The following is a 24,938-nucleotide window of genomic DNA, read 5'->3' as shown; positions in this document are numbered from 1 at the left end:
TTGGGAAAGTGATGAGCAACCCAGATGCGTAACAGAGAGAAAAGAAAGGAAATATTTCCGGTAACCTACAAAGAAAAAAAATGAGGAGATTCCGATAATTTCTTGGAGATTTAATCACCCTGTTGGCTATATAAAGGGTGTCCGGGTGTCATAACAGGGATATCAAGTAGTTGGAAGTTGATTGGGAGTTGCAGAGGAAGAAACAAGGAGTTACAGGGAAGCTCTCCGCCGGTGAAGAAGAAGCGAATTGGGTGCGGCTACGATGTGGTCGAGCCGCATACTTCACCTTAATATTTTGACGCGTCTTATAAAGTGAGTTTTATTTTTCCAAAACAGTTTTATTACCTAACTGTTTGTCTTAACTTCCTACTTTTTCTCAAAACGTAAAGCAATTAAGGGAATTTAGAGGTGCCAGGTTTTTAATTTAAATGCGTGTCGAAATATTAAGATGGTCCACATACAAAATATATGTGACTCGACCACATCTTAATCAGAGGGAAGAGAAGATGAAGAACATAACCCTCCAGAATCAGTTACAGAAGTGAACGACACAGAGAACAATCGTTCTTCCAGCAGTCTTAATTATTCAGTTCCTTGTAACAGTCAGTGTGCAATACTTATAAGCGTTGTAATTGAGCTGTTTTATAATTTTTAATAAATTTTCATCATTGTAAACACTTTTGAGCCATGAATAATTAATTTGGGTGTGTTTTCGACATGAGGAGCTAAACCCCATTACGAGGACAATGGAGGAAGCCATATTTCGTCACTGTGGTAATATATTAATTCTTTTTATGACTTTTTGCACTAGTTTAATTTGAATTATGATTTTTATTAATTAGTTATGATTTAGTTTGATGGGTTATGCTTATTTTAAGTGTTTTGATAGTCCATGTTATCCAACGTCCTGTCGAGATCTAGGAAATTGATCCAGCTATCAACCCAGACGTGACTAGGAGATGTGAATGGGAGACTGATCCTTTTCAATATTTTATCAAGTGTTTAGAAGCCGTCTCGGTTAAGTCTAGAAACCAAGTAGCTGTGCAACGCCCAAATCCCTTTCAAGTCGGAGATTTGGTTTTAAGGATCACTACCGATAGTCAACCTGCTCCACCAAATTTCCCAGAAGAAGAAGATAAACCTTACCAGTTGCAGAAGTTATCTTGGGAGACCACTACAAGCTCATTAGTACTGACAAGATGGAAGGAGTAGTAATACACGCTAGGTGCCTCAAATCTGTCCTAAAATCGTTATATTATCATTTTCCTTATTTTCATGCAATATTTGCAATTTCTCCAAAATGTTTGCACCAATTTGCATTCATAGTTAGGATTTCAGTCTATTTGACAATTGAAGCATCATTTCGTTCACAAAACAAAAATCTATATTCTTTCGAAAGCAATCCCCTACTTGTTCAAAAAAAAAATCAAACCATAAAGAAATGTCTCGTCTCCCAAAACACCTAAGAAAAAGAATTATGAACAGAGAATAAAAGCATTTGAGGGAGATCATGTAGCGCATCTTTCTCGGAAAATGCATCCACCATCTCCTGTAGAGCACATTTTTTTCGACTTCAGTTCCCGAGTCATCCTCTCAATTTTTGATTATTGTTACCTAACGCGATCGCTAGAGGGAACCATACTATTTGCAGTCTTCAACTCCGGGCAGTACTAATTCCTTGACGAAACTAAGGTGCATGGAATCCAAAGCCCTCACGCATGACCAGATAATATTTCCTACATGTGATCAACTCTTCAAAAAAAGCAACCATTTTCATTATACCTATGTCAGCTATCCAAGACAAGGACTCTCCTACATGCTTGACCAAGATGATGTAACTCTTCGACCTCTTGGTTGTGGCGACCATACTTCTACCATACTTGGGTATACAACTCAGTGCATACAAGCGACATGTTGAATTCTTCAATAAGTGCATGGCTTGCAAGGGGAGCATTAAATGGAGGATCGAATACCAGGCCTTCTAGTCTTGTCAACTATCACTACTTCCATGTCATCCTGCAACACCGTCTTGACAAAATTGGAAGACTCAAATCACGAAATTGAGGTATCAATCATGGATTTCAGAGAATAAACATTACGATGGAACACGACACTTATATTCAAGCATTGCATGAAGAAGCAAGCAAGTCCAGAGACGAAAGTACACATTCAATAATCCTAACAGGCGTGTTTCTGCAATACCCTCTGTGAGAATAAAAATTGGGAGGAGTTCGTATGGGGATTCTACAGTGATCCTACTGAAGGGTGTTACATCTGAAATTTCAAAATATTACGAGACATTTTGTAAATTTGGATCCTTTATCGTGAAAGGTTTCATTCATTCGTTCAAATTGGGAACATAAAAATATTCATAAACCGACGTGATCGAAGAATTATTATTCAAGGAAGTCATGGCTCCAGCCATATGAAGCAAGACGACTGAAATATCAAAGAAGCATCTACAAATTACGAAAAATAAGAATGTTCATCTGCTAAACAAATTTTGATAATAGAAGATCTAATTATTGGGATCAGCACCACCTTCATCAGAGTTTCCTTCAGAAGCTACTTCAATATTCGCTTGAGAATTTTCTTCGGAAAGGGGTTCGTCTACATCAAAGTACAGAATCACAACGCGTCATGAATATGGTATTCTTGTCTATCCAGAAATTTTTCCTGCTCATCTCGTAGCCTCTTTTGACGAGCAGCGAATCTTTCAGCTATGGTGCGAATCTTTCAGCTATGGTGCTCATCTTCTGAGATGCTTCATCACGTCTCCATTTTTCTTCCATACTCACCGAAGCCAAGAAAGCATGAAGCATTCTCGAACGATACTTAGATGCGCAAGGGACATACCCTATATGGCCTGTCCAGCTTCACGAAATGGGCGATCTATTTTGGCTAATACTTCTTTAAATATAGTCATCCTGGATTCACCGTCTTCGAACTGCTTTTCTGAAGAATTAGAAGTATGGTCATTGCTAGGGGTTCCCATCATGCGCTGCAGAGAGCATGGAGTTATCAGCAATCAACACGACGGAGGATGAAAAATAAATAAAAAAATCAATCACTGTGGATATTCAACCCATGGACGGAACTCGAGCTAGGGTTTACACCCATTCATAAAAAAAGGGAGGGGAAGATAAAGGAAAATGAGATACTTAATTATCAGCAGACGAGAGAATAAGGGAGCGCTCTAGTGTTGATCGATGTCAGAAAAGGGATCCAAACGCTCCCTTTTATATCTAACAAGTTTGCAAGATCCGGGAAAGGGAAGGACTCCTTCTATACTCGTGTATATAGGATTGGAATGCAGCTTGGGATCTCATCTGGCTATTTGCCTGCTCTACCTGGGACCAGTTGGCATCAACGTGCTAGAAGGATGATTGCTACTTGCATTGGCGCTTTATTAGTCATGTCTTGTTCAGGGCCCAAGACGACTACTCTCTTCCTGGTAACATCTGCCTACTATATCTTATGAATTTTATTTTTCGTCTGTCACCATGTAATGCTTACCGCGCAACAATGTCACTGTTGCATGCTAGGAAAGATACTTGATGTTGATGGTGGTTTTTAGTTTAGGGTGAAAACTATAAAAGTATGTCTACTGACCCGACATCAGAAGTAGTAGGTCCTGATATATCTATATTCCGGAAGAAATTTAAAAAATATATCAAAATATGATGAGTGCATATGCCTCTCTTCCTGTATGTGTATAGATATATTTATGAGCTTCGCCCGGCTGAATTCAGAAAATATATGTATACATATACAAATTGTATTTACTGAAAAACTCAGTATCTGCATATACAAAATTATCAGAATAATAATGTATATTGCAATATTCCCAGGCATTCTATTGTTTTATCATATTGAAACTCAAACTCCTAGATGAATTGCTCGCTAGTAGAGTCTGTTGAGTATTTATTTTATGTTGTGTTCGTAGCTGAACTCTTAATACTGACATGATATTCATGTTCATTCTCAGCTGAATAGCATGAATTTCTTGGAATGTCTGAATTGAGATATGCATAAAAGGCACCGCAAGTTGTGCCAAGGTGTGCCAAAAAATTAATAATTTTGCTAAACGTGCAAAATTCACTTAATTTACCCAATTTTGTGTCAGCTACACAAAATTTAATTAATTAACCTAATTTTGTGTCAACTCACAAAATTTGATTTTTACCCTAAAAACAGAGCATGCACGATATCTTGATCTCTATTGGTCGAGACTAAACCTAGGCAAGAGAGGAATTGGCCCATCATAGAGCCAGTAGGAGTAAAATCCTAATAGAAATCGGAAAAATTAAGTAAAGAGGAACCCGTAACTGATTAGGTCAGTCACAGAAGAAGCACGACCGCGCTGTTTGGCTGGCCGTTTTTCCCTGAATCGCATCCCCCATGGTCGACCGACCTTGCTCCATATTGGCCTCCATGCGCCCCTCTTTCCTATCGGCCAATCACGTTGCATCTAGCCTACAAGCTCTGCTTTAGAATTGTTAGCCAAAGTATAGGCTGGTCGAGCTGCTTGATTTTTTAATGAATAGATCTTAGCTTCCCAAGTCAGTCACAAATTAACCACGACCACAAGACTTGTCCGGTTCAATTAACTAACTTAAACTCCTACATGCTCGGAAAATAGGGTGTTATTGTGATGATCGTCCACCCACCTATTTCCTCGATTAATCACATTGCTCCTAGCCTACCTACTCTGCTCCAAATCATTGGCCAAAGTAAGCTAGTCGAATTGCATGTTTATATAAAGAATTAAATCTTGGTCATCCAAGTTGGTCGCAGAATGATCACGACCACACGACTTGGTCGGTCGATTTAACAAGTTGGACCCCTCCTGGCATGACCGAGCAATCTCCATGATAACTATCTGCGACCCTTCTATTATTTCATCCAATAATATCTCTCCTAGCCTACCTGCTTTATCCCAAATCATCGAACAAAGTAGGCTAGTCGAGATGCCTATAAGGGTCTTAATTGGGTCAACGACGACCAACAACTGTCGCAACATCTCGGCCTCCCAACTTCGCTAGTTGATTTTTCCGGCCTAGATCCAATCTCATGTGACCAATGAGGTACCATGATTGTCACCTCCCACCCTTCTTCTTAACGAACCAATCATGTTTTCCACAACCTACGTGTGCAACCATCAATGTTCGTCCAAAGAAGGGTGGTCGTGCCACTTTTTAAACTATAAAATCTACGAATAATTCAGGCAGGCTCTATACAACGATGCTTTACATGCATCAAATATTTTGAGCTGCTTTCTTAAAAATGATGCTTCACATGCATCATTTACAAAAGATATTTTTAGGATATCGATTACATAATTTAATTATTTCACCTAAAGCACCATGTGCTATTTTTTTAGCACTACTCACGGAAAGTCCCATTCTTACAGCTTGACTTGTCACTTATGACCATCTTCTTCCTAGCTTGCACATGACTGGTCGAAATATGTCACAACATGTAGGTTTTGCATATAAGACCCACCATACATGCTAGTTGCTGGAATAATCACGTATTCATTCTTCCACTCTTCATGACCACTTTTCACATGTCATGGTGGTAGGCCCACTCAGCAACTACCACGCTTCGCATTATTAGTCGTGATACGACTTGCTCCATAGACTTTACCACGCAAGTAGGCCTAGTTATGCAAGTCACGCCTAGGTATTACTTTCTACAAAAATACTTGAGACATCAAACATATCACTATCGGGGGATGTTCATCAGGGTATTGGTGTGGCGTCTTACAACATGCGGTGTGCAACACACCCATTACGAGAAAGAGTGTCAGGAAAGGAAGATCGTTGACAAAAGTAGAGGAGTAGTGGATGTAAAACCGACTAATCTTTCCTTCACAATAAGGACATGGTTCTCATCACTACTCAACTACCTCCACTTCCTACAAGATCAGGGTGTTCGACTATGAGATTTTTAATCTATTTAATCGACAACTAACACAAAATTTCCAGAGAATACAGAGAACTTACAACTTACCATTTTTTGCAACAAGTTCCATTTTTCCGAGATAAGTCATAAACAACCACACCTTATAGAGCATGTCTTTCTGATCTCAACACCTTCTCTGCTTCCCTCCCTAAGATCAACCCTTCTCCTTCATTTTGTGACTGAAGCAAGACTGGAACGGTCATTTCTTGGTTTAGCCCAGAATTGTACAGATTGATCTCTCGAATCTAAAGTACTCATATGCAATACATTCATTTAGGGTCTAGACGCGTTTCTCATTAACCTACCCGTTTTTAGTCTTTTCTCCAGAATCAGTTTTTACCCTACTACACTAATATGACACATAAACTAGAAAATAATCATAATAACAAGTAATATGCAAGAATTATAGTTAAAACAAGTATGGATTTGACACTCTAAACATGATAATTAAGCACTTATCAAATGCCCCCACACTTAGCTTTTGCTAGTCCTCGAGCAAACTACCTAAAACACAACAACTCCTTTTCGCTGAGGTTACGGTTACACTTAGCATGTGAAACAAGCCTTTAAATACCTAGGTGTCCCTAATAGACGAGTTATAGTCTCATGAGGGATTACAAGAGGTAACCCACAAAACCTTTCCAACTTCAAAGCGTTCTAAAGTCCAAAACATCCAAGGAACTAGGTAGACATAAAGATTCTCAATCTAATATCCAAAAGTCAGAAGTACAAGAGAAAACTCAAATGTAAAATGTGTTTAATCGAAGGAAGTGTGACCGATCATCCTATGACATATCAAAGAATTCAGGTTCGAGAGTGACTAACAAGCATTTCGCCTTGACTTCTGCCTCACACTAGGGTTTTATGATAATTGAACTCAATAAGATAACTTTTTTATAGGTCTCACATGTGTGCAGGTAGGAATGACGAGAGAAATCCTACAGACGTTGAATGGTGGGAAAGAAACCTACCGAAATAAATTCTGGAGACCCCACAAAATCGTGGGAAATGAAAATCTTTTTCTGATGATCTCTAAGAAAGGAAATCAACCACTATTACGAAGATGGGAATACTCACTCACCTTCACATTCAATCGACAATAATGATAATACCACTCTCACAACATCCAATAGAATTTTTTTTAGCTTCGTCGTCTTCATCTTCTTCTTCATCTTCGGCTTCAATTGTTGATGATAAACTCTTGAACTTCATAAAACTTTGACAATTTGTAATTCTTTTCCTTTATTTCCTTGTTACTTGAAATTTCTTTATAGATTTTTCTTCCTCATGGCCTTGTTGATGAAATAAAAACCTAAATGCAAATATTTTTGAATTGCGTCCAGCTAAGCTTTAACCCCAGGTACTACCGCACCCAGGTTTACTACAGAATCCAATTTCTCCTCACATAAACTCTACCAAACACTTGTTAACACTCAACCCTATTCCGGTACCTCCATGAACACGAGAAGTGGAACTGTCGGTCTGCCTGGAAGACATAAAGATTAGACTTTGTGCATCTTGAGGAATTCCATCACCAGTGTCCTCAACTATTTTAAGAAGTTCAGTAGTGTGATTGTAATGGCTAAAGAAACAGATATGATCAGATTGCTTATAACAATTGAGGACAATGGTGCTGGAATAGTAATTCCTAAAGCAAGATTGCATCTCGGTACATCTAGTAGAAGAAGTAAATAACCTCATTGAAGTGGGAGGCGAAGTGCTGAAACAAGGGCTAGAGTTACTATATATATATACTTTAAATTAACAAAAATTATTGCAAGTACAATAATAATAACAAAAATAAAATCAACATGGCCATGAGAGAAGCAATTTGCCACTTGATTTTTCACAACTTGTGTGTATTTATATCATAAACCTCAATAACTCTAATATTTTGATTTTCTTCGCTTTTGGATATAACATTATGATCATTGTATTTTAAGTCTTCAACATGTATATAAAAATATGCTCATTGTATGTTGTTTTGCTTGAATATGAAATTTGTTCTTCCTTGTATTGTTGCTTATAAACCTTAAACGTATTCAACTTTAATGTCTCTCCCTTGTTGATAATGATTTGTTTTTATGGACCTGTTGTTTTCGAGAGAATGGTTCCAACTGCAATTTAAACTACAAGAAGGAGGCTTTCATCTTTATACGGCACCCACATAATTGACGAAATTAGCACTCAAGAGATCAAAAATATTGTTGAAATTGGTGCGAAGTCGGGTAGTTCACCATTCTACCCGAAATTAGCGTACGGTGACACACACTCTAAAAGGAAAAATTTAGTCAGCTACAAAGAGTTGAAGGTCGGTACCTTGCTTGATGCAAATATGGGTAGCCTCCACTAATGATTGATCATAAACTCTAATATTAAATGTCTTTCTGCACCTGATTTTCCACCATCATGCCACAAACAGTAATGACTTCTCTCAAATATTAATAACACCTACTCTATAGTGTTCTCTAGCAATTCTAATTTCCATTATTTCGATGAGAACTTCGTATGTAAACATAGCTATAAGTATACTAGTGACTCTAAAATCTCTACAAATTGGAGGTTTTATGCAAACAGTTACAAAAAATTTGAAAAATTTGCAAAATACTCAAACACTCCCCCACACTTAAACTTTACATTGTCTTCAATGTAACTGATCATCCAAAGTAAAATAAGGTGGGAAATCCTAATATGATATGCAAAAGAAGAAAACTAGAAACAAAAGGATAAAAATACAAAACCAATGGGTTGCCTCCCATGCAACGCTTAGTTTAACTTCCTCGGCCTGACATTCTTGTTATCATCCTGTTGATGGTGGTTTTTAGTTCATGGCTAAAAATGTAAAACCCTATATTTAATGCGCCATCTGCAAAAGGACTGATCCATATTAAAGTAATGAGTGCCCGGGCCTCTCTACTCACACATGTACTGAGCAATTTAGTATATTTATTCAGAGTGGTGCATGTAGCAACAATCCCAAACATTTTGTAAACTCTTGCCTACATTATTCATTACTGTATGGTTTATTAAGTATTTTCCTATGCTATGTTCTCCAGATGAACCCTTAGTATTGGTATGACATGAAAATTAGTGTTCACTCGCAGCTGAGTAGCACGAAATTTCCCGAAGTATCAAAATTAAGGTCTGCATGAAAATGCTCAATCAGAAGATGCGCTAACTGCTCTCTGAGAATAAAAGGATTTTCTGTCAACACACAGAATTTTTTAAACTTGTTCAATTTTGTGATAACTCACAAAATTCAAGTTTTGACCTAATTAATTTGCAAAAATTAAGCCTTTTTGCGCCTGTGCAAATATCTCAAACCCTATTAGTCGAGGCCAAACCTAGGCAAGCTAGGAAACTAATCCGCCATGGAGCTAGTAGGAGCAAAATCCTACCAGAAAACAAGAAATAAAAGAGGAGACGCAGAAAATAGGAGCAGCAACAAAAGTAGGCGTGGCCACGTCACATGGTCGACCAGTTTAGGCGCCACTCGCAGACGGCCACGCCCCATGCTGCTTGACCGGCCCCCCTCTTTCATATCGACCAATCAGGTCGCTCTAAAGCCGCCACACGCACTAGAAATGTGGCCACTCCCCCATGCTGCGTGTCGGCCCTCCTCTTTCCCATCGACCAATCAAGTCGCTCTAAATCCGCCACATACACATGGAATGTGGTCGGGCCCATATTTGCCGGACCTCTTTCCTATCGGCCAATCAGGTCGCTTTAAATGCGCCAGCGCTAGACATGTGGCCACACCCTATGTTTGGCCGACCCCTTTTCTATCGACCAAGCAGGTCGCTCCAAACCCGCCACACACATTAAAAAGCCGAACTATGCCAAACGGCCACCATGTCAATTGGTTAAACAATTCTCCAAACCGCGCCAACATGTTAATCGACATGCCAACATGCCATGTTGTGGCAGAAACATGCTAACACGCCACTATGCTACAACAACATGCCAACGTGCCACAAACAACGCAGTTACGTGCTAACCCATTTTTTGTTCGTGGCCAACGCCATAACAGAACCCAGTTAGCGTATTTCGATCAGAACACGATTCTTGCTTTAGTGGCATTAGTCGAAATCCTAATTTTTGGTCGTGGCCCAAATTACGCCACTCTGGCCCCACAACATGCCACGAGCCATGCGGGACCCATAAAACCCTAAAAAAAGGAGTCATGCCATGACCACCCATGGCTATCCTTGTGCATGTGGTCGTTCCCACATTATGGCCCTGCCATAATTCCTTTGACGCGGCCATGGCACCATCTTCACAAAAAACGTCACCGTGCCGCGGCCACATGCCATACACGCTAATTAGGGTTGCGGCATGCCAAACCCTAATTTAGGCAGGGCCGCTACTCCACATGCCACACGCGCTAATTAGGGTTGTGGCATGCCAAACCCTTATTTAGGCAGGGCCGCTACGACACATGCCACACACACTAATTAGGGTTGCGTCATGCCAAACCCTAATTTAGGAAGGCGCCACTGCACAACTATGCCACTGACAGGCGCCATTGTTCCACTTCTAGCGCCAACAAGATGTGGCCATAATCAATGGCCACCTTCTCTAATAAATTGCAATCTCAGCCGTCTAACTTCGCCATGGAGTTAACCGACCTATAACAAGTCTCAGGTGACCAACCAAGACTAACCTAATGGCGTCACACGCCATTTTCCTACGGAGTTAACCGACCTATAAACGACCTTCTTGCCACACATGATTATCCGCCACTTAGCTGGCGTACGATTAAATCATAATATCCAGGTCTTGCACACAAGACCCACTCAGCAATTTGTTGCACATTTTCCACGAAAATACTCGAGACATCAAACATGTCACAAACTGGGAGATGCTCATCAGGGTATTGGTCTGTCAGTCTACAGCGTGTGGCGTGCAACACGCCCATTATAAGAAAGTGTCAGGAAGCGGGCAGTTAGCGGCGGCAAGAAGTAGTGGGTATAAACTAACCCGTTTGCTTCTAGTGGGGATGTGGTTTCTAGCATTTACACATTACCCCACTTCTCCATCAATCAATTAATCCCACTTCATACGAGATCAGGGTGCGTTCAATTATGACTTGCATAAATAGGTTTCTACCTATTTCGACAAAACAGAGTTTTGGTTAACAACAATACAGTATCCTGAAAAAGACCAAATAAATGATAGCTTACATTCCGCAAGCCAGTTCCATATTCTGATACAAGTCATAAAATAGCCACACCTTCAGAATTAACCATTCTGATCTCAACACCTTCTTTGCTCCCCTCCATAAGACCAATCCTTCTCATTCACTTTCTGACTGAAGCAAGACTAGAACGGCCATTTCTTGGTTTAGGCCAGGATTGTACAGATTGATATCTCGAATCTAAAGTACTCTCGTGCAGTGCATTTGTTTAGGTCTAAATTCATTTCTCAACAACACACCCAAATTTACCAAAACCAGCAGAAACAGTTTTTATCCCAAAACAACTAACGATCACAATGGGTGATTAATCTCTCGGTTGCGAAGCCAATTTCTCAATTTTCATTCCAATCTTCCCATACTCAAGATGGTGGATCCTAGGTCTAAATTCAATCATTAACTAGAATTGAATCCAATCAAAAATCCCAACTTTCTGCTTCATGATGCATCCCAGCCATCCCAAACATTTGCAAAGCGGCCAATGCTCGAAATCTAATCACAATAGAAGGTATGGCAAAAATATTAGAAGATGTTTTCGCAAATCAAGCTGATATTGTCAATCTGTAAAATGAGACGTTTTGTCTCTTAAAGAGTATGACGTACCGGCTGCGGCAAGAGACAACGAAAAATTCGCTTGGAGAACGCCACCAATTCCAGAGATGACACAAAAATGTTGAATCCTTGTCTGAGGCCCGTGCCTCCGCCAACGACGATGCTAATAGAGTATGTGGTTGTATCGGACGAGAGAAAAAGGGAATGGCCAACACCAATGTACCGTCCACAAGCGCAGTCAACACGTCCCATGGTGTTACATCCTCTACCACCAACACCAGAGGCTTAGGAAACATTCCCTCTGGCGTGACGCCTCCTATCACCAGATCCAGAGCCGCTGGCACCCTTCCCGATATTTTTTCGAGCGTAACACTCTCGATCGCTACCAGAACTACTGCCACTCTTCCATCAGAACGAGAGGCTGGATGAGCCATAGGAAGCCAACCTCCTATTACCGTTGTCCATTTGATGGAAAGACAAGAAGTTATCACTAAGGCTCAGACAGACATGGATACAAACCAGAAAGAGATACTTATTTTCCTCGAGACACTAACGGAGCGAATACATCAAGGGTCATGTCAACCTAGATGAAGCTGACAGGGAATACTTTTAACACCCCCGGCGTAAGCATTTCAGCAGGATGCACCTTTATAGATGAAAAGGCTCGTGTTGCTCCTGAACGCCCTTTGAAAAGGAATCAATAATCCAATTTCATCACACGTGAGGATCTGGAATGACATATTCAAAATTGATGCAAAGAGAACTCGATGGACATGCACCAACATCAACCTCCTTATCCTCCTAATGTACAAAGAGTTCCTCTCCCGAGGGGATACTCTTCTCCTCAATTTTCCTTTATGACGGTACCTCCTCCGACTTCTATGTTGCAATCGTCAAAACTTCTGAGAGTTGCAAGGGAAAATCAAACAGAAGAAGTTTATTCTTTCCCATGAGGAGAGCACGACTTGCAGACCAGCACTATTTGTGTGCCGTCTTCCCATCTGCCATATTGTATCAACTCGTTTTTCGAAGTCAAGGGCTAATGGCGCCCTCACTGGAGTTCGCTCCAGGAGCCGCTTCAACGTTCTCTCCAGAAGCCGCTCTGCTTCAACGTTTCGCTCCAGAAGCTGCGTCAACGTTCGCTCCAGGAGCCGCTTCAATGTTATCTCCAGGAGCCTCTTCAACGTTCGCCCCGCAGCTGCTTCAACGTTCTCTCCAGAAGCCTCTCCTCTTAAAAGTTCGCCCCAGCAGCCGCTTCAACGTTCACTCCAGCAGCCGCTTCAACATTCGCTCCAGGAGCCGCTTCAACGTTTCTCCAGGAGCCGCTTCAACTTCCTCTCAAGGAGCCGAAACCGCTTCAACGCTACTCCTTCCTTCCAAGGATCGAGCCGTAGCCGCCACTTCTACCTGCTAAATATCGTGCCATAGCCGCCACACTCCTTCCTGTCAAGGATCGTGATCGCATCCATCCCAGGTTCGTAGTTGTGGCCACCTTTTGTCTCATCTCGTCAAATCTCGTAGTCGTGGACAGTTTTACTCGCTTACACATCCAGCAAATCCCTTTGATTCCATGGACGCCCGTGCAATTCCAACCGACCTATTTTGTTCCCACGACAATGTAGTCTCTTCTGATCATAGTTGCTGCCAAAAACTGTTGCTGCTCGTTTGTTCATACCATCCAGAGCTTCACCATAGCAACAACCGCCTTAAATGTAATCTGTACTTCTCCATATTTTAGTTTCACATGGAAGAAGTAATAGAGTCACCAGTACGGATGCAAGATGGTGATATATTTATCATGGTCAACCCACCGACCATACAAGGTAGAAACATGTAAACCACACTTGGGGACTGAGGCTCTACACAGAATCACTTCATTGTCAAAGCTCAGAAGACACGGTCACCCAAAAAGTCATAGCCACAACAAGGTCATCTAGTCTTCAAAGGTGTAGCATAAGGATATCATCACCTCTCTGTCTGGAAGGCGCCTGCAACACTTTACGAGGTCGCGACGGATCCCAAGCCGACTCAGAGAAAACAACTTCAGTAACTAAAGAGAAGTGCGACTAGGGACTACTCATCGCATTCCATCCCCGACAACAATCAAAGATTCATGAGATAACTCCAGAGACGCGGGTGAAATATTTTTCTTGAAAAAACAGGAGGAGCCACGATTAACAACATAATTCTCTCACTTATGCCTCTTCGTTATCCAGAACATTTCGTCCATGTGATGTTCCAAGCATCCCAGCATCGCATCGAGGGGAGTACAATAAGCTTGTATCAAATCCCAGAGGCGTGGATTCAAGGTGTTACAATCAAAGTAGGCTACACTTAGGGACTGAAGCCTCCTTCACTTTTAGAAGTTTAAAAGCAGTCACCACCTTACCAGCGAATGCAGTTGAAACATATCTTCCACGAGAAAATAGGCTCAGGATAATTGCACATGGGGAGCATGAGATTCCTTCACTTCCCTCAACCAGGTTATTTCTGATGTCAACATCGTCACTATTGAAGCTTTACGAGCCGAATTAATTTCTCAACATGAAGTCGTACACGTGCATCAAAGACTCCAAAAGCAATCCGCCGAGATGTTCACATATCCGGAAATGCTATCGGATCTAAAGTGTAACTGGGGACTGCTCATTGCGCCCTATTCCATACAATAGTCCAAGATTCAGAAGATGGTTCAAAGGATGCCGCTTGGAATAAAGTCCTTGAAGACTCGATAGCAGCACGTCGGCAATGGAACGCCTCTCAGCATGTCTTCTTCACGCAATGGCTTCGTAATATTGCGACCATACAAGCATCCACAACATATCATCATCGCAATCAGAAAGGCAAGAATAAGCATGTAAGCTAAAGAGCCAGAATAAACACAATTTCATTCCGGTCAATGCTCAGGAGTTTAAGGAACATTTTAATTGCGGCTCAACAGACCAGACACCGGCTCAGCAGTCCAGGCACCAAATAACTTAAAGTCAAGGATGGATCAAAAATGCAGCTACACTCTCTAAGATTATCCCTGACATGATCATTGCCAAACATATATTTCATCCATCCATCCCAGGAGTGCAATGGAGTTTGGTAAATTTTGAAATCCATTGGAGAGGTTAGATGCTCATTCTTCTGGAGTCAGAACCTTAGTACACATTCTGGAGAAGATCGGTGGTACTGTCGGGTGGCTACATGCGCAAAATAGAAAAGAACACCTACCTTGAGTTCTCTTGGATCGTCTTGCTGCTGATTATAACTATTGGAGATTGCTTTGTTGCCGTTGACGCCACTAACAAAGAAAGTCATTCACACCGAGCTAAATGTCCAAGTTTGATCAACTACTCACGGATATTACACTCACAGCTAAAATACGAAGACAAGATGAACTTACCTTGCCGTCGATGATTGGCACGCCTATGATCGATCTGCTGCAAACAAACACAAGAAGCAGACGAGCGAATAATAAAAGGAGAGGAAGTTAGCACGCCCTTTTAAATGCTTTTTGGAATTCGAGTAGAGGGGGTTTTTCCTTTTGGACCATGCACGGAAGAAGGCAGCTGGGCCCGCGACACCAACGCTCCATGGTACCAACCTCCATGACCGAACTAGCAGCGCCAGCACGAGGAACACCAGCCGCTCAACCTGCAATGCTCCATATCCAAACCAGCCGCTTAACCTGCAATGCTTGGTGGCCAAGCTAGCAGCGCGCCAGTACAAAGATCACCAGCCGCTCGTACTTGCTGCCAAAGGTCGGTTGAACTTTTCCTGGTAACCTCTACATGTCTTTCATTTTCGATTTTTAGCTTTGTCTATCACCATCTAATACTTACCCCACAACAATGTCACTGTTACATACTAAGCAGGGGACTTAATGTTGATGGTGGTTTTTAGTTTAGGGATAAAAATGTAAAACCCTATATTTAATGAGCCGTCTGCAAAAGGACTGAGTCATATTAAAGTAACGAGTGCTTGGGCCTCTCTAATCACACATGTACTGAGAAATTCAGTATATTTATTCAGAATGGTGCATGTAGCAACAATCCCAAACATTTTGTAAACTTTCTCCTACATTATTCACCAGTGTATGGTTTAAGTATTTTTCTATGCTATGTTCCCCAGCTGAACCCTTAGTATTGGTATGACATGACAATTAGTGTTCACTCGCAGCTGAGTAGCACGAAATTTCCCGAAGTATCAAAATTAAGGTCTGCATGAAAATGCTCAATCAGAAGATGCGCTAACTTCTCTATGAGAATAAAAGGATTTTTTGTCAACACACATAATTTGTTAAATTAGTTCAATTTTGTGATAACTCACAAAATTCAAGTTTTGACCGAATTAATTTGCAAAATTAGGCATTTTTGCGCCTGTGCAAATATCTCGCACCCTATTGGTCGAGGCCAAACCTAGGCAAGTTAGGAAACTAATCCGCCATGGAGATAGTAGGAGCAAAGTCCTACCAGAAAACAAGAAATAAAAGAGGAGCGCAGAAAATAGGAGCAGCAACAAAAAGAGGCGTAGCCATGTCACATGGCCGTCCATTTTAGGCGCCACCCGCAGACGGCCACGCCCCATGCTTCTTGATCGGACCCCCTATTTCATATCGACCAATCAGTTCGCTCTAAAGCCGCCACGCGCCCTAGAGATGTGGCCACGCCCGCATGCTGCTTGTCGACCCTCCTCTTTACCATCGACCAATTAGGTCGCTCTAAATCCGCCACATGCACATGGAATGTGGTCGGGCCCATACTTGCCGGCCCTCTTTCCTATTGGACAATCAGGTCGCTTTAAATGCGCCACGTGCTAGAGATGTGGCCACACCCTATGTTTGGCCGACCCCTTTTCTATCGACCAATCAGGTCGCTCTAAATTCGCCACATGCATTAAAAGGGCGAACTATGCCAAACGGACACCATGTCAATTGGTTAAAAAATTCTCCAAACCTTGCCAACATGTTAATCGGCATGCCAACACGCCGACACGCCACAGCAACATGCCAACGTGCCACAAACAGCGCAGCTACGTGCTAACCCATTTTTTGTTTGTGGCCAACGCCATAACAGAATCCAATTAGGGTATTCCGGTCAGAACACGATTCTTGATTTAGTGGCATTAGTCGAAACCTAATTTTTGGTCGTGGCCCAACTTACGCCACTCTGTCCCCACAACACGCCACGAGCCATGCGGGACCCATAAAACCCTAAAAAAGGCGTCATGCCATGGCCACCCATGGCTATCCTTGCGCCTGTGGTCGTTCCCACATTATGGCCCTGCCATAATTCCTTTGACGCGTCCATGGCACCATCTGCACAAAAACGTCACCGTGTCGCGGCCACATGCCACACACACTAATTAGGGTTGCAGCATGCCAAAACCTAATTTAGGAAGGGCCGCTACTCCACATGCCGCACGCGCTAATTAGGGTTGCGGCATGCCAAACACTAATTTAGGCAGGGCCGATACGACACATGCTACACACACTAATTAGGGTTGCGGCATGCCAAACCCTAATTTAAGCAGGCGCCACTGCACCACTATGCCACTGACAGGCGCCGTTACGCTATTATGCCACTACTGGCTCCAACAAGATGTGGCCATAATTAACGGCCACCTTCTCTCATAAATTGCAATCTCAGCCGTCCAACTTTGCCACGGAGTTAACCGGCCTATAACAAGTCTCAGGTGACCAACTAAGACTAACCTAATAGCATCACACGCCATTTTCCTCCGGCAAGTCACATGAATTAACTTGCCACACATGATTATCCGCCACTTACCTGACGTACGCTTAATCAGAATAGTCAGGTCTTGCACACAAGACCCACTCAGCAATCTGCTGCACATTTTCCACAAAAATACTCGAGACATCAAACATGTCACAAACTGGGGGATGCTTATCAGGGTATGGGTCTGGCGGTTTACAGCGTGCGGCGTGCAACACACCCATTATAAGAAAGTGTCAGGAAAGCGGGCAGTTAGTGGCGGAAAGAAGTAGTGGGTATAAACTAACCTGTTTGCTTCATAGTGGGGACCTGGTTTCTAGAATTTACACATTACCCCACTTCTCCATCACTCAATTACTTCCATTTCCTACGAGATCAGGGTGCGTTCAATTATGACTTGTATAAATAGGTTTATACCTATTTCGACAAAACAGAGTTTTGGTTAACAACAACACAGTATCCAGAAAAACACCAAAGAACCGATATCTTACATTCTGCAAGCCGGTTCCATATTCTGATACAAGTCATAAAATAGCCACACCTTCAGAATTAACTATTCTGGTCTCAACACCTTCTTCGCTTCCCTCCCTAAGACCAACCCTTCTCCTTCACTTTGTGACAGAAGCAAGACTGGAACGACCATTTCTTGGTTTAGGTCAGGATTGTACAGATTGATCTCTCGAATCTAAAGTACTCCTGTGCAGTGCATTTGTATAGGTCTAAATTCGTTTCTCGACAACACACCCAAATTTACTAAAACCAGCAGCTACATTTTTTACCCCAAAACACGTTCGTACACCAATAATCTGAAAATATGGTAGTCCATCCGGAAAAAAATCTGCAATTATAATAACAACTTCACAAAAAATTTAACATAACATATAAATATTGATTCTATCACTTTATTGAAGTTTCCCCTACACTTAGTCCTTTCTACACTTGGAAGTGGATAGAGAACATAAAATAAAAGAACTTCAAAAGATTCCTCTCGGTGAACCTGCACATCGCTATAATCAAACAAAATTAGTGGTGGATACCTGGAAGCAAAATAATCCGTTGAAACTTGGGAAACACACAACTTCATTCCTAAGTGAATTATTTTCCTAAAAGGTGGGTTCACAACTTTTCGAGGATTTACTTCAATTTGAGAAAAATGATCAATATATATATATATATACAGAGAGAGAGAATTATGCAAAGTTTTACACAAACCTTGCACAATATCCTCATATTTCTTAAATAAATCCAGTGAATTATTTACCTCAAGCATATCGTGGTCTTCTATCAAACTATTCGAAAGCCTTTCTTCATTAATTTTTACTTCAACCGAAATATCAGCATCATTATAATCCTTGGCAAGCTCAATTGGGTCTTCCACGACTTCAATCAATTTTGTTTCATTCTAGATCTTCGTTTTCTCGATAATATCTTCATCGGAATCAGAATCTCTCCCACCCCACCCACCCACCCCCCAAAAGTCTAGTTCATTGGTGCAAATTCTAGGGTCTTCCATACGAGTCTCCGACGAGGGAATAATTTGGTCTACTTATTGCAAATAAACAGGCCTAAAAATATTGTAATCCGATTATTCATTATAACGTTGATATCCATTTGAGTATGTTACACCCTTTGTAACAACGGTTCAGTCATACCAAAACTCCTCCTTTTGAATGGGTGAATGACCATAGATGGAATAACTTCATCACTATTACATGGAACTTATAAAGGTTGCTCATCTTCAAAATATTCTTTGTCGTCCATACGGATTTTAGAATTGTTTTGGTTTTGAGGCCATACTTCTTCCTCATACCTATTTTTACCGAGTTGAGCAATTTGTTCGTATAATTCTTTGAATTCCTTTGAATTCTCGACGTGATTCCTCCCAATCATAGGATTGATGATTTATAGTGATTCTTGCATCTGTTGTTGAATATCCCTCAACACGGTACACATCCGTTCTGCAAAACTAGATAATTTCTGATCAAAAGCATAACTATCCTCCCATCCTTGTGGTTGCTCACTTACATATCCATCATAAGGTTGTTGATATGCATGAGAGTATCGATAAAGTTCCATAGGATATTGATCATAGTCAAAAAATTGGTTAATTATACCCATGGTATGGTTGGTAGTTGTTATATAAATGAGATTGAAAATCATATTGATTACCACTATTATGCGATTGATCTTGTGCTCCGTACATGTTATTTCCGTAAAAAACATGAAGAATCACAAGAACAAAAGAAAAAATATAAAAACAAAATGTAAAAAAAAAATAACCAAAAAAAATAATAAATCAATTAGCAACCGCATCCCGGCAGCGGCGCCAAAATTTGATGTGTGTCGTAAGTGCAAAAAATTACTCTAGATATTTCTCACTAATTAACTAGTAATATAGCGATAATAAGGATCATTCCCGCAGAGAGCTATGTAATTGATAGGTTATTCAGATCAACAAAACAAGAATAAAGTAAAAGATAAAGGAGGATTGGTTGTATTAAAGTAAATAAAAAGAATAACAGATATAAGAAATATGATCAATGAATCATTCGCCGCTAACAAAGGTTAATCGAATCAATATACTTACCTATCTTCTGTTAGAATCATTCATCACCATCCGTAGAATAGCATGTACGCAAAGATATTCCCCAAACTCCTTGTATCACCGGGTAATAGGTACGCTTAGTAACTGGATTCTATCCAACCGAGCCATCTTGAGGTACGATTACAAAGTGTAACTCGATTGAACTCTTTAAGGTCTATGAATTTAGGTTAATCCTAGCAGTTAAACTCAGTACGCTGGGTTCACTTACTGGTGTTGTCTTTACACACGATTGCTCCACAGAATCCATCTGCAAGGTCTCACGTTTTCTACTTGTGTAGGAGATGATCGATAATTACGGATCGCTCAACTTTTTACTAGAAATAGAATGATCAATAGACTAATCTATTTGTGCTCCCAAATCAATCTAAGAATCAATCACAATTGCTATCTATAGAAAAGACAATTGATGATGATTAAAGCTTCAAACAAACTTGTATTTACAAACCAAACTTCACGTGTAGAACGTTGAATTCATCCTTAACCAACAAAGGTTTAGATACTTATAATTACAAAGAAGAATGGGTCCCCCCTAAAGAGGTAAACCCTAGGTTTAGATGTAGAAGTTGTGATAAGAGAAGTAGAGGTAAGTGGTATATGTGTAAGATGGTTGTTTAGTCCTTGAATGTATCCATTTATAGTCTTCAATGCTTGTCCTTCAAGTCTTCTGTATTCTAGGGTTAGAAAACCCAAAACACGTCCAAGAAGTCTCTCTTAGCTTGCCATAATCGGTAATCTTATCCTTCATCTTTCTCCCGATTGTAATGTCCCCAAAACTCAAGTTTCATGTGCCCCAAAGTGCCCGTAATCGGTAGGCTCATTACCCAACTTATCTACCGATTGTAAGACCTCTAAAATCACCTATAATCGGAAGTCACGGTCTCCCCTTTGTCTCCCGATTTTTATGTTGTGTATTTCGATTTCTTCATCTCATCTGTTTTGCCGATAACTTCTTCATTCGAACTCAGAATGGCCTCATTCTTTTTTTATTCACTTAGTAGTAAAATTCTCTTCAAGATGATTTTAAGAACTCCTGGATTTGAATGAGTTGAATTTGGTCTTTGGGCCTTCTATTGGAGCACTGCTCGGTCGAACTCGTAAGCGTTCCTATCTCAAGCTTGTTTGTCAAGTTTAGTTGCCAAAACTATAAGTCTTGATTTCTAGTCTACTTATAGCTAAGTCTCGGATTAGGATAGAAAGTGTAATTGAGCATTAGACTTCACAGCGTTCATCGATTGAAGACGAAGAACTACTAAGGGGAGCTTGTAGAACTTCATCAACAAAAGGTATATGAAGACTTTAAATCATCTATCACTCAAAAGTCTATCTACTCTATCTCCTATTTGAGACAAAAGTCGTACATCTATATATACTTCGATTATATACATTTGATATTTCGAGCTGAGTTTAACTCACTTAAATATTTCTCGAAATATGTGCTGGTAAGCTTTCGCTTTAACCAAGTTTATCTTATATTCTTGACGAAAGTCAAAAGATGATCATGTGAAAATCGCCTGGTAACATCTTACATGATTTGTGTGAGACAATCATTTGATGCAGACTCAGAATGTTTCGTATTTATCATTTGATCACTTGGAAATTGCTTTGAATCTAATAGTTTGTGTGAGACAGCTATTCCCGTCTTCCGGGAATGTTTCAATGGTTGAAATGAGAGTTTAGAACAATTGTATTTAAGCATAGTATGCGTACTTGCATATATGTAACCCATGTCCGGGAACCATGGTATGCGTACTTTTTGGTTTTATGAATTCCGGGAACCTGGTATGAGTACCAGTACGCGTACTGGCTTAAGTTTCAGGTCCGGGAATTTCTGATAAGTTCGGAAGTTATGCGTACCAGTTTGCGTTCTGGCGAAACCCAAACTTGGTCTGGCTACTTAGGTACGCATACCTGTATGCATAGTCATTTGAACTAGTTATGGTTAATATGAATATGGTTGATATGAATGTGTTCATATGGATAACTTCAGTTAACTATTGTTGATACAACAAGGTGTACATGTTTAGGTACGGTTAATAATATCTAAATGAAGTCACTTTTCATTTGTGTGTAACAAGCTAAGTTCGATCTAACGGTTGAAAGATATTAGATTGAGTCTAATTTGGTTTTCATCTAACGGTGAATATTGGATGCTTTGTTACCAAGGTAACATTGATTGCAAACACTGATTTGAAGACTATATAAAGGAGAACTCTAGCAACTGGGAAACCTAATCCCCACACCTCCTGTGTGATACTAGTTGCGACTAGAGTCGATTCTCCTTTATCCTTAGGTTTTTCACGAAACCTTGTAGGTTAACGACTTGAAGACTTCATTGGGATTGTGAAGCCAGACCCAATTATTTTCTTTATAATTGCGTGTTCTGATCTTGACATGTTCTATCGTATTGAGTATTATCTTCTCTAAGATTTTCTCGAGATTGATTCTCCGATAGGCAAGATAAAAAGTAGTCACAAACATCTTTGTTTTATCGTTTCTGATTCCACAATATCTTGTTTCGCTATCATACGGTTAAGATTATTGTGAGGTTATTGATATTTCTAGGCCGTTCTTCGGGAATATAAGTCCAGTATATCAATTGATTCCTGTTCACCTTGATTTATCAAAAGACTGAACAAAACTCATAGGTTTAGCTGTGGGAGAAAGATTTATCTATTCAATAGACTTTTCTGTGTGAGACAGATTGGTTTATGAAGTCTTCGAATTTGGGTCGTAGAAACTCTTAGTTGCGGGTGAGATCAGCTAAGGGAATCAAGTGCATAGAGTCTGTAGTGTATCTAGTACAACTACAAGGTGAGATTGGATAAAAATGGTAGCAAGCTAACTTCTCTTTGATAAATCAGAGCCTGACTTCAATTGAAGCTAAAATTAGTTTTCATTACATGAAATTTAGAAGAAGAATGATTGATCTTTAATACACCAATCCTCTCTAACACAATCAACGGCTACTAACTAATCTAAACTCATTACATAACTCGAGGAAATGACCCAGGATAAACACACCCACTAAATGTTTAGTTATAATTACAAGTACGCATACTGAACTTGTGTGGATCATAACACTGCCCCTCCCATTTAGAGATCCTTGTCCTCAAGGATAAGGTCTGGAAACTGAGCTTGGATATGTGCAGCATCCTCCCATGTTAAATCTGATGGATCTGAATTACACCACTGCACCAAGACATGTGGAATTTGAATTGTTCCTCTCACAGTAGTTCTAGTGTCCAAAACAGCAACTGGTTCAATGACAAACTGGCCTGCATGGTCCACTAGTGGAAGTTGAGGTGAGGAAACAGTCTGCAAGACAATCTTCTTTTTCAATTGAGATACATGGAATACTGGGTGGATCCTAGACCCCACGGTAAGCTTGAGTTTATAGGCAACATCTCCAACTTTTTGAATGACTTCAAATGGGCCAAAGTATTTTGCAGAGAGCTTGAAATTTTTTCTGACAGCAACTGATGTTTGCCCGTAAGGTTGGAGCTTCAATAAAACTAAGTCACCCACTTCAAAGTGTCTGTCAGACCTCTTCTTATATGCAAAAACTTTCATCTTGCTCTGTGCCTTGGAGAGGTCTTCCTTCAATGGTTGCAACATAAGATTTATTTCCTGCAAGTAGGTTTCCACAGCAGCAACATATGTAGAAGAAGGAATGGGAAAAAACAGATGAGGAGGAGCATAGCCATACAAGGCTTGAAAGGGACACATTTTAAGGATGGAGTGGTAATTAGTGTTAAACCACCACTCAGCTAAGGCCAACCATTGCATTCACTGTTTAGGGTGAGAGCTTGTCATGCACCTCAAGTATTGTTCAACACATGCATTTGTTCTTTCAGTTTGCCCATAAGTCTGGGGATGGTATGCAGAACTGGGCTTCAGAGTGGTGCCCAATGCCTTGAATAAAGCTTTCCAGAATTGGCTGATGAAAATCTTATCCCTGTCACTCACAATTGAACTAGGAAGTCTATGAATTTTAAACACATGAGAAAGAAACTCCTTAGAAACTGTTATAGCAGTGAATGGATGGCCAAGAGGAATGAAGTGACTATATTTTGTTAATCTATCCACAACTACTAGAATGACATTCTTCTTAAAAGACATGGGAAGTCCCTCTATAAAATCTAATGAGATGTGTTGCCAAGCAGTATCAGGTATTAGAAGCGGTTGGAGGAGGCCCTTTGGAAATGAATTTTCTCCTTTTTTGCGTTGGCAAACATCACAAGATGTGAAAAGCTTAATAATATCAGTCTTCATATTGGGCTCAAAGAAAGAAGTTCTAGCTCTGTGATAAGTACCATTAATTCCAGAATTTCCTCCGATAGCTGAGGCATGTAAGGAATGTAATATAGAAGATCTGAGTTCAGTACCTGAGCCAATGTAGAGTCTCCCTTTGAACCTCAAGATGCCCTGTGCATAAGAATAGTTCCCTTGTGTTGGAGTGACAGTAAGTTGAGTAATGAGTTGAAGTGCAACTGAATCTGACTCATAGCTAGAGATAATGTCTTGGACCCATTGAGGATGAGATACTGACAAGGATGAACAAGAAGCAGAAGGCAGTCTGGATAAGGCATCAGCAGCCTAATTTTCTGACCCTTTTTTGTATTTGATAACATAGTCAAGACTCATTAATTTGACCAACCATTTTTGCTGCAAGGCAGTTGACAATTTCTGATCAATGAGATACTTCAAACTCTGATGGTCAGTGTGTATGATGAATTGTTGACTGCATATATAGTGCTTCCACTTTTGAACAACCATGATAATAGATAAAAAATTCTTTCTCATAGGTAGACAAGGCCAATGCCTTAGGACCCAATGGTTTGCTGAGGAAGGCAATGGGTTTACCATTCTTCATAAGTACAGCACCAACACCTTTTGAACA

The 24,938-nt window shown here is 40.5% G+C and overlaps 1 protein-coding gene across 1 annotated transcript; it reads right to left on the bottom strand.

The window, feature by feature from the left end:
- Positions 1–23,131: 23,131 nt before the first annotated feature.
- Positions 23,132–23,764, bottom strand: LOC113290806. Its single transcript, XM_026540396.1, has one exon. It carries the CDS (start codon positions 23,762–23,764, stop codon positions 23,132–23,134), a length of 633 nt encoding a protein of 210 aa, XP_026396181.1.
- Positions 23,765–24,938: the final 1,174 nt, after the last annotated feature.

This window comes from Papaver somniferum, chromosome 6 (genome assembly GCF_003573695.1).
Source record: "Papaver somniferum cultivar HN1 chromosome 6, ASM357369v1, whole genome shotgun sequence".
Taxonomy (NCBI): domain Eukaryota; kingdom Viridiplantae; phylum Streptophyta; class Magnoliopsida; order Ranunculales; family Papaveraceae; genus Papaver; species Papaver somniferum.
This window is presented reverse-complemented; position numbering and strand designations above follow the sequence as displayed.